This window comes from Callorhinus ursinus, unplaced genomic scaffold, assembly GCF_003265705.2.
Source record: "Callorhinus ursinus isolate GAN/ISIS: 27379988/994484 unplaced genomic scaffold, GSC_fseal_2.0 scaffold1569, whole genome shotgun sequence".
Classification (NCBI taxonomy): domain Eukaryota; kingdom Metazoa; phylum Chordata; class Mammalia; order Carnivora; family Otariidae; genus Callorhinus; species Callorhinus ursinus.
The window spans coordinates 1-10,531 of NW_027398623.1; the positions used below are offsets into that span (position 1 = coordinate 1).

A 10,531-nucleotide genomic window follows, 5' to 3' on the forward strand; every position below is an offset into this window, starting at 1 on the left:
GTCCATTATCTCGAAGTCGTAGACACACCTTCCAAGCATCATAATCTAAAGAAAAATGGCCAAACATGCATGCTGATGAAAGACAAATGTTTGAGCATCCCCTTGCAGTACAGATGGGCTAGAGCCACCTGGCAGAAGAAAACTCCCAGGGCCTACTAGAGAAAGACGTTCAGAGTTGCAAGAGCACTTTGTTCTTATTCTCAAAAATGAGGTTATTTTTCAGCAAGTGCATAACTAGGTTTGGATGGTCTGATCAGACATACAGACTTATTCGTTTTTCAAAAATGAAAAACACCAGGCAAAAAAATTATGTGCTAAGGCTGTCGTATTAATTATGAGGAACCAGTGCAAAAAGAATTTGGGCAGGACACAGAGAAGTTAACAGGCAGAGAATGAGCAATACTCAAACTCAGGGAACACTACACATTCCTAAGATGGATTTGCCTCCTGAGCTTGTGGAAAGAGACTGTCCTCATTTTAGAGTATGATTCTCAACTCTGGCTGCAGGTCAGAATCACCGAAAGGGTTCGGCCAATGCCTGGGCCCGGCCCAGACCCATCAAATCAGAATCTCCGAGGGGAGGCTGTTTGGATTGTTTTTAAAAGTTCCTCAGGGGGGCGCCTGGGTGGCTCAGTCAGTTAAGCGTCTGCCTTCGGCTCAGGTCATGATCCCAGGGTCCTAGGATCGAGCCCCACATCGGGCTCCCTGCTCCGCGAGAAGCCTGCTTCTCCCTCTCCCACTCCCCCTGCTTGTGTTCCCTCTCTGGCTGTGTCTCTCTGTCAAATAAATAAATAAAATCTTTAAAAAAATAATAATAAAATAATAAAAGTTCCTCAGGGGAAAAACTAAAAAAAGAAAAAACAGAAAAGTTCCTCAGGCGGTGCCTGGGTGGCTCAGTCAGTTAAGCGTCCGACTCTTGGTTTCGGCTCAGGTCGTGATCTCAGGGTCATGGGCTCGAGCCCTATGTTGGGCTCTGCGCTCAGTGTGGAGTCCGCTGCTTAAGATTCTCTCTCTCCCTCTGCCCCCCCCACTTGCCGCACGCGCTCTCTCTCTAAAATAAATAAATAAAATAAAAATGAAAAGTTCCTCAGGTGATTCTGAAGTGTTGCCAAGGTGGGAATCACTGCTTTAAAAGGAAGGGTTATCACAGGAAAATCCAGCAAGGAGCCCTTGAGGGCCAGTACAGATGATGTACTGAGACAGCCCACACTCAGCAAGTGGCGGTGGGGGGGTACTCCGGTCACCGCCATCACTGTCACGCGTCGCTCCGACTGCTACTCCTGCCACCTTCACTGTCATACCAAGTCCTGCAGGGAGGCGGGGAAGACAGCGAACAGGAAGCTTCCCGGGAAATGCCATGTGCAGGCTGTGGCAGCAAGTAACTGGACACCAAATGCTGCGTCACAAGCCCAAGACAGAACAATAAGTGACGTCGCAGAGTAGTTCAGTCCTTCCTGGAGGAAAGGGCTCTATTTCCACAGGCCATTAACAGAAGTCAGATGAGACTCTGCCTAACAGACCTAGTCAACAACTTCAAACAGGGGAACCCAACAACCAGATAAAATAACACAAGTGTTTCAGTCCTTCCCATAAAAATAACATCTGGAGTAAAATGTTCACATCCGTACCTTTGGTTTCCCGAATAACAATAGCATTTAGCAATCCTTTCCCCCTGACAGCTGTGACGATGTCAGACGGCAGCTTCATGAGCTCATTCCTCAGGATATTACCCATCTTCTCTGCATTTTCGGCCAGGTTTTCTTCTTCCAAAACCTGTGTTTAACGAGAAATTACACAAGTGCTAAGATTGCCCTGGTTTAGGTCATTCTTTGGAAAGGAACATGGACGATAAGCAAAGGAAGAACACAATCAGATAAAGACCAGAGTCACTGAACTTTCATTTGTTTTCCAAAGTCTATCCCAGTTTCACTTTTCTTTTAAGTACGCTCCGCACCCAGCATAGAGCCCAACGTGGGGCTTGAACTCACGACCCTGAGATCAAGACCTGAGCTGAGACCAAGAGTCAGATGTTTGACTGAGCCACCCAGGCGGCCCAATCAGTTTAGTTTCTAGTTAAACATATACAAGCTCAAACAGAGCTTGCTTTAGTCACAAATCCATCATCAATCTGATTTCATGGCAAAATAAGAATGAAAATTTAATGTAACTGATATCTTATTAGTTGAATAAATCAATGGACTGAATATACTTTAATTTTTAAACTATAGGTTCATTTACTTTTTTCCCTAAAAAGTCCATCCTTGGAGATCACATAATTTTATGCCTTGTAGTAGGTCCCCAAGGCATAAGTCCAAAAGTGTTCAAATCTACACTTTAAAAAAAAAGGAGGGGGGCACCTGGGTGGCTCAGTCAGTTAAGCATCTGCCTTTGGTTCAGATGGTGATCTCAAGGTCCTGGAATCCAGCCCTGCATCGGGCTCCCTGCTCAGTGGGAGTCTGCTTCTCCCTCTCCCTCTGGGCACTCTCTCTTACTTCCTCTCAAAATAAAATAAACAAAATCTTAAAAAAAAAAAATTGGCCTTGTGGGCCAGGTCTGCTCACAGAGTAAAAGCTCTGAAAGCCACCCAGGGCCTCTGGCCCCAAAGCTCCAGGTGACTGCAACTCAGAAGCCCCCAGGAGTCCCGTCTACAAGACCAAGGTTAAATTACTTTTTGAGAATGCCTTGCCCCTAAAGTCCCTCCTCTGGATTTCATGTTCTGTGATACTTGGCAATCATTGTATTTCTCATTACGCCCCTGGGCTCAAACGTAAAAGCCACGTCGACACCACCCAGACAAACAGACACCAGACAAATGGTCTGAATCGGCCGTTACCTCCAGGGCCGCAATGGCCACTCGGCAGCCCAGCGGGTTGCCCCCGTACGTGGACCCGTGCTCCCCCGGCTTAATGGTCAGCATTATTTCATCGTCACACAAAACCGCCGACACCTGCAAGACAGAGAATTCAGGACCAACCAAGTAATTTCCTGGACTGACCGTTCCCACTCTCAGCAAATATTTATGAAGCTGGTATTAAATGTGACATGAAGCTTCCACAAACAAGGGCTACGCATCTTTCATCCTAACTGCCAGGGACGAACCGGTGATAACCTGGGCTCAGTGTGAGCTCGTCAGGCACATTTTGATGGCTCTGAACAAGAGCATTTCGGAACCAAGAAGAAAGCGGTTTCTGCAATGACAGAATTTAGAATTCTTTCCACTTGCAAAGTGAAATGCCTGGTTTAACTGCCTAGAAAACAGTCGTGCGCTATGTTCAGAGCCCTTTACCTGTCATCCAGTACAATGACTGGCTCTGAACAGTAAACTCAAGGACGAAGCTACAACAAAACATTACTCTTTTCCCAACCCCTACATGAATCAGTCACAGTTTTAGACAATTGGTAATGCTAGGTTTCTGAACAATGGGAAAAAGCACAGGCTTCTACAGAAGTACTTTCGGGTAAAATGCTTCCATCCAAAACAAATGCCGGAGCAAATTCCAAGGTACACTCAGTTCTCCGGGTAAAGTTAACTAAGCCGATCGACCCCCTGGAATGCTAAAATGTTTCTATTACACGTTCAGGGAGCCTTGCAGCGCACTTCATGTAACCAAGCCACGGGAAAGGCACATTGTCACAATCGGCTGACGTAAAAATATCTTAAGGGCAGACTTCACAAGAGTAGGGACTAAAGAAGCTGAACCTTCAACTTACAGGGTACAAGCCACCGGAAAGCGCCTTTCCCAGAAGAACCACATCAGGTCTGACCCCTTCATGATCCACAGCCAGCCACCTTCCAGTTCTGGCCAATCCTGTCTGTATCTCATCAGCAATAAACAGAACCTGTTGGAAAACAAGGGAATACATTAATTACTGATTTTGTTTCCACAGGACAAACAGTGAACCCTTCCCCACACAAATCTGTCATTCTGACATTCCCTCAGATTGGTGAGAACCTTTTAATTACCGATTTAAGTTCAACAGCATCCTATGGAAATCCTGCAGACACACAATTATCTCCTGTGTCAGGCCACTCCCTCCCTGCGGCCCATTCTGCTCTATTCCGCAGGGTTTGGATAGAACTACTCTCTGGGAACAGATTAATTCACTTGCTTATTCCAAACATTTCTTAAACAGTTACTTCTTAAATATGTACTAGCTCGGTGGGAAGAGGAAGAGAGCAGAGGGACACAACCAGGGGCCTGGGGAGGACCACAGCACAGGCTGCTGGAGTGGAGAGGAAGAAACCACCCTTGGGCCCGGGGAAGTCTGCAGCTCTGCCTGAGCCCAGGCTTGGCCACTTTCCAGAGCTAGTAAAAAGTCAGCTTCTGTGCCCGCTGCTGACAGAGCGCACTAGAAAGTTCCACCTTCCCCCTAGTGGAAAGGTGATGTCATCTTTGCTTCCACACTACCAGCCCAGCCCTGAGTGAGGTAGGCAGGCGCAAGGTGGGCGACCTGGTGCCGGGTGCACAGCTCTCGCACGCCCATCAGGTAACCGGGCTCTGGAACGACGACGCCCGCCTCACCCTGAATTGGTTCTACCATGAATGCAGCAACGTTTGGATCCTGAAGAACACGCTACAAAAAGATATGAATATGTTTTAGTAGCTTCCTTTTTAACCTATTTGGCTAAATAGGCTAAAAATTAGTTAAATCTGAAATCACACACTGCCTATATTTTTACATTAAGTATGCTAATTAAGTTTTTGTACTAACTTATACCTGACATCAAAGTATAACATTTCCGGGTGGCACAGGCGCTTCGGTATCCGACTCTTGGTTTTGGCTTAGGTCATGGCTGAGGTCTTGGGACTAAGCCCATGCATCAGGGTCTGCACTCCAGGCAGAGTCTGCTTGGGACTCTCTTTCCCTCTCCCCTTAAACTTTCCCTGCCAACATGCGCTCTCTCTCACTCTCAGAATGGATGTAAATCTTTACTTTTTTTTAAAGATTTTATGTATTTATTTGACAGAGAGACAGTGAGAGAGGGAACACAAGCAGGGGGAGTGGGAGATCCCAGGACCCTGGGATCATGACCTGAGCCAAAGGCACATACTTAACAACTCGGCCACCCAGGCGCCCCGGATGTAAATCTTAAAAAAAAAAAAAAAAAACACGAAGTATAACATTTCTGACACCCAGTTACCAAGAGCTCCATATATTCCAGCTTTAAGCTACTCTAGCCTATATTTTTTTTAAGATTTATTTATTTATTTACTTATTTATTTGACAGAGAGAGCAAGCGAGCACACAAGTAGGCAAAGCACAGGCAGAGGGAGAGAGAGAAGCAGGCTCTCCAGTGAGCAGAGAGCCCGATGGGGGACTCGATCCCAGCACCCTGGGATCACGACCTGAACCGAAGGCAGACGAAGGCAGATGCTCAACTGACTGAGCCACCCAGGCTCCCCAATATCCTTTATTTTCTAATACATAGTTAAATGTACTATAAAAACTAAAAAACATAGCTTTTTACTTTTTTGTTTTTAAGGATTTTATTTATTTATTTGACAGAGAGACACACAATGAGAGAGAGAACACAAGCAGGGGGAGTGGGAGAGGGAGAAGCAGGCTTCCCGCGGAGCAGGGAGCCCGATGCGGGGCTCGACCTGGGATCATGACCTGAGCCGAAGGCAGACGCTTAACAGTTGAGCCACCCAGGCTCCCCAATATCCTTTACTTTCTAATATATAGTTAAGTGTACTATCAAAACCAAAAAACATAGCTTTTTACTTTTTTTTTCTTAAGATTCTATTTATTCATCTGACAGAGAGAGAGCACAAGCAGGGGGAACAACAGAGGGAGAGGGAGAAGCAGACTGCCCACTGAGCAGGGAGCCCGACATGGGGCTCAGTCCCAGGACAGAATCCCAGGATCATGACCTGAGCCAGAAGACAGATGCTTAACTGACTGAGCCACCCAGGCGCCCCCAAAACATAGCTTTTTAAAAGACATTTTCAGTGAATCTTTTTATTTTACAAGTCCTCCACTCATAATTTTAAAAGGCTAACTGAAAACTGAGTCATTTTACCTAATAAAGTAATTAAACATACACTATCCAAGTTACTTATGCAGGATACAAAGGGAAAGTAGCTGGTTCTCAGGATTAGACCATGGCACCTGACTTCCCCATGCTGAAAACTAATTGACCATTACAGAGACCAGTCTGAAATCTTGGCCCAACTTATGTTAGACAGACATTCATTACAGTCCCATATCTATTTTCAATTCATACATTCAACAAATTTAATTTCTATTTACTCTGAGCTAAAGCACTGTGAGGCTAAGTGCAGTACCTCAAGAGCAGGCAGATCATTATATGGAATGATTTCAAAACCTGGCATAAATGGTCCAAAACCATCATAACTGCTTGGGTCTGTGGAACTGGAGATAGCTGACAATGTTCTCCCCCAGAAGTTTCCAGCTGAAAAAGAAAAATAAACAGAGATTATTTCAAGCCCCCAAACTTAATAAGCACTGTCCCCAAAAAATACCTTAAGAAGTTTGATTTTTTTTTAGGGCGCCTGGGTGGCTCAGTTGGTTTGATTTTTTTAAAAAATGAAGTTTTGCTTTACAGAGCCTCCAGTGAGCTTTCATTTGTTAAAATAAAACCTGATATTAGAAAAAAAAAAAACACTGATATTAAACACCATGGCTCACACAACCACCAAGGCCTGGCCTTGCAATTGCTATTATAGGCACTTCTCTACTGAATCTCCGACTGTAATCTAGAGCCCCAGAGGATAAATACTTGTCTTTTCTTTCAATAATCCCAAACCCTAACAACTGAGGCATTCAACATATGTTTTTCTAGACACAGTGAATTAATAGCAATAAGAGAAAAAGAATATTCTTTACAGAGAATTAGTATTTTCCTTTTAAACACCCAATACTACAGAATGAACTTTAAATTTCATTTGCAGATGAATGGATAAAGATGTGAGATATATATATAATGGAATATTATGCAGCCATCAAAAAATGAAATCTTGCCATTTACAACGACAGGGATGGAATTAGAGGGTATTATGCTGAGCGAAATAAGTCCATCAGAGAAAGACAAATATCATATGATCTCACTGATATGAGGAATTTGAGAAGCAAGACAGAGGATTATAGGGGAAGGGAGGGAAAAATGAAACAAGATGAAACCAGAGAGGGAGACAAACTATAAGAGACTCTTAATCTCAGGAAACAAACTGAGGGCTGCTGGAGTGGAGGTCGGTGGGAGGGATGGGGTGGGTGATGGACACTGGGGAGGGTAGGTATTATGGTGAGCGCTGTGAATTGTGTAAGACTGATGAATCACAGACCTGTACCTCTGAAACAAATAATACATTATATGTTAATAAAAAAATTTGAAAAAAATTTCAGGGGCGCCTGGGTGGCTCAGTCGTTAAGCGTCTGCCTTTGGCTTGGGTCATGATCCCAGGGTCCTGGGAGTGAGCCCCACGTCAGGTTCCCTGCTCGGCAGGAAGCCTGCTTCTCCCTCTCCCACTCCCCCTGCTCTCTTGCTGTGTCTCTGTCAAATAAATATATAAAATCTTTTTTAAAAATTAATTAATTAAAATAAAATAAAATTTCATTTGCAGAAAACATCCTCAGGCAATCTAAACACTTTCAATTTTGCCTTCCTTGGTATTACAATCTTTTTTGAGCTAAATGACTAACATTGTTCTTTGTTCAGAAACATCTTTTTACCCATTAATTTAGTTCATTAAGAAATCTGAGGCCCCACTATGTGGGGCACTGTCTTTGGTGTTGGGGACAGAGTGGCCTTCATGGAGCTTGCTTAAAAGCTAGAGGGAAGAAACACCATAACCTGAATCAGAGTAAAGCAAATGCTTAAGATAATTTGAACTGGTTACATTCAAGCAAGGAAAGAAACAATGTAGAATAACAGAGAGGCTTGGGGGTTCCCCTACTTTTTTTTTTTTTTAATAGCTTTCTACCGCCTCTACGAGCACCAACTCAATTAACCCAGTAGTGAATTACTGCGTTTTGGCTTAAAGCGTCCCTAAACACTACTCTTGCAAAGGATCTCTCACTATGAGTGATCCCCACTCTCCTTGTCCACCAGTCACAGCACATTGATTTTGAGCAGGCTTGTGTAAGAGAAAGTGCACCAGAGGCGCCCGGGTGGCTCAGTCAGTTAAGTGTCCAACTGTTGGTTTTGGTTCAGGTCATGATCTCAGGGTTGTGGGACTGAGCCCCACAACGGGCTCTGCACTGGGCATGAAGCCTGCTTAAGATTCTCTCTCTCTCCTTCTCCCTCTGCCCCTCCCCCTGCCTCAGCAAGTGCACTCTCTCTAAAAAAAAAAAGAGAGAGAGAAAGAAAAGAAAATGCACCAGTCAGCCCAGGAGCCTAACTGCTCTCCCCCACGCAGCCTCAGGAAGTCTCCTCCTCTGTGGCTTACTCTGCGGGGGGGGGGGGGGGGGCGGATTTCAGTTGGGAACAGGCTTTTTTTTTTTTTTTTCTTTTTTTTTTTTTTTTAAGATTTATTTATTTGTTTGTTTGAGAGAGCGAGAATGAGAGAGAGAGAGAGTACATGAGAGGGGGGAGGGTCAGAGGGAGAAGCAGGCTCCCCGCTCAGCAAGGAGCCCGATGTGGGACTCGATCCCGGGACTCCGGGATCATGACCCAAGCCAAAGGCAGACGCTTAACCGACTGAGCCACCCAGGCACCCGGGAACAGTCTTCTCTGTCTCTACCCCACTGACTCACCAACTGCTTTCAATACTCAGGTGAAAACACCTTTGCACCGTTTGGCTAATATGTAAGAGACTAATACAGTCTGTAAGAATGAAAATCACCAGAAATGCCATTTTTGTTTGCAAGAAAACAGTTATGTTATGCCGTCCTACTACTAAGGCACAAGATTCTAAAATGGCAGGTCACAGAGCTGAGCAAAGATTTCTTCTTTGCGAATAGTTAATTTGTCACCCCCAAATACCAACTACACCTGGCCATCAGCATATTTAACAATTTCAACTACTGAAAGAATGCATTTTGACCATGTGCAATGACAAATTTATCCATACTTTATGTTTTTAAAAATTAAAATCAAAACTTTATTAAAAAGGCAGAACCCATCAACTGAACATCATTAGAAAGATTCCAAGAGTCAGATTATATCATGCAGAGGACAAACTTGTGGCTCCCAGAGAGGAGGTGGGTGGGGGTATGGGTGAAATAAAGGGCATCAAGAGCACACTTATCACAATGCGCAGAGGAATGTACAGAATTGCTGAATCACTACATTGTATACCTGCAACTACTAGGACACTGTATGGTAATTATACTTCAATTAAAAAAACGAATAAAAAGTACAACTAGTAATAATAAATAAGAGAACAAAGGAAACGTTTGGAGGTGGGGGAAAGGGTAGCGGCATAGATTGTCATGGTGGTTTCATGGGTGAACACCTATCTCCGAGCTCAGCAAGTTGTCTACATCAATTACATACATCTTTTGGTATGTCAAAAAATAAAAGCAAAATTTAAATAAATAAGATGCCAATACAGGGTGGGTACGGAGGACAAAGGTCAGATTCCATCATCTGAAGTAACTGTTCGTCTCCCGAATCAGTATCCAAGTCATTCCTCTCAACCATTCCCAGAAACCTATCCAGGGCAACTCCAGCCCTCCTCTTGCAACAGTTTCTGAGAACATGATACAATAACACATCAAATACTAAGATTCAAACTCCATATCACACCGAGGACACGGGCCCCATTCTAACACAACCCAACCTCAACAACCCGCCTGGGTGGCTCAGTTGGTTAAGCGACTGCCTTCGGTTCAGGTCATGATCCTGGAGTCCCGGGATCCAGTCCCGCATCGGGCTCCCTGCTCAGCAGGGAGTCTGCTTCTCACTCTGACCCTCTTCCCTCTCGTGCTCTCTATCTCTCATTCTCTCTCTCTCAAATAAATAAATAAAATCTTAAAAAAAAATAAAAATTAAAAAAATTTTTTAAAAAATGCTCTACTGGTAAAGACCATCTACTTAATGAGAAACCTGCTAGGAAAAAAATCCAATAAACAGATGATAAATAAATCATACAGTCATTCATTTTAGGGAGTGAGGAGTAGGGAGTTACTTAGCAGAGAAAAATCCCATTTATGTAGAAATATTGGAAATAACCCCAAAAGAGGAAATCTCTCAATTTTTATGAAACATTTAGCAAATAATATATAGCAGAGGAGGCAAACACACCGGAAATAGTCCATCAGTAAATTGAAATATGACATCGTATGATGACATCACAAAGGCTAATGTTGAATTTCACATACCTGCAAAAACAATCTTTGCTTTGTACTTTGGGATACCCTTAACAGTATATCCCCACCTACGAGCAAGTTTGCAAGCGGTCTCTCCAGCCTCCACTCCTATCAAGAAAGAAATTTTTTCAGTTAAAAAAAAATCTTAAATCATCAAAAAGTAGTAAGATTGTTTTCTTGGCTATTTAACGTAAAAAGGAAATATTTTACCTGTATTCATAGGAAGAACTTTGTGGTAGTTGAAAAGTTTAGTAAT

At 43.7% G+C, this 10,531-nt stretch overlaps 1 protein-coding gene across 1 annotated transcript; it reads right to left on the minus strand.

The window, feature by feature from the left end:
- Positions 1–4: 4 nt before the first annotated feature.
- Positions 5–10,525, minus strand: LOC112818410 (ornithine aminotransferase, mitochondrial-like; the record flags this gene model as incomplete). Its single annotated transcript, XM_025865514.1, has 8 exons — positions 10,486–10,525; positions 10,288–10,383; positions 6,291–6,418; positions 4,453–4,575; positions 3,712–3,840; positions 2,834–2,947; positions 1,629–1,773; positions 5–45 (listed from the first exon to the last, which is right to left on the minus strand). Coding segments are annotated over exons 1-8 (786 nt in total), but the record flags the coding sequence as incomplete, so codon positions are not given.
- Between the last annotated feature and the right edge of the window lie 6 nt (positions 10,526–10,531).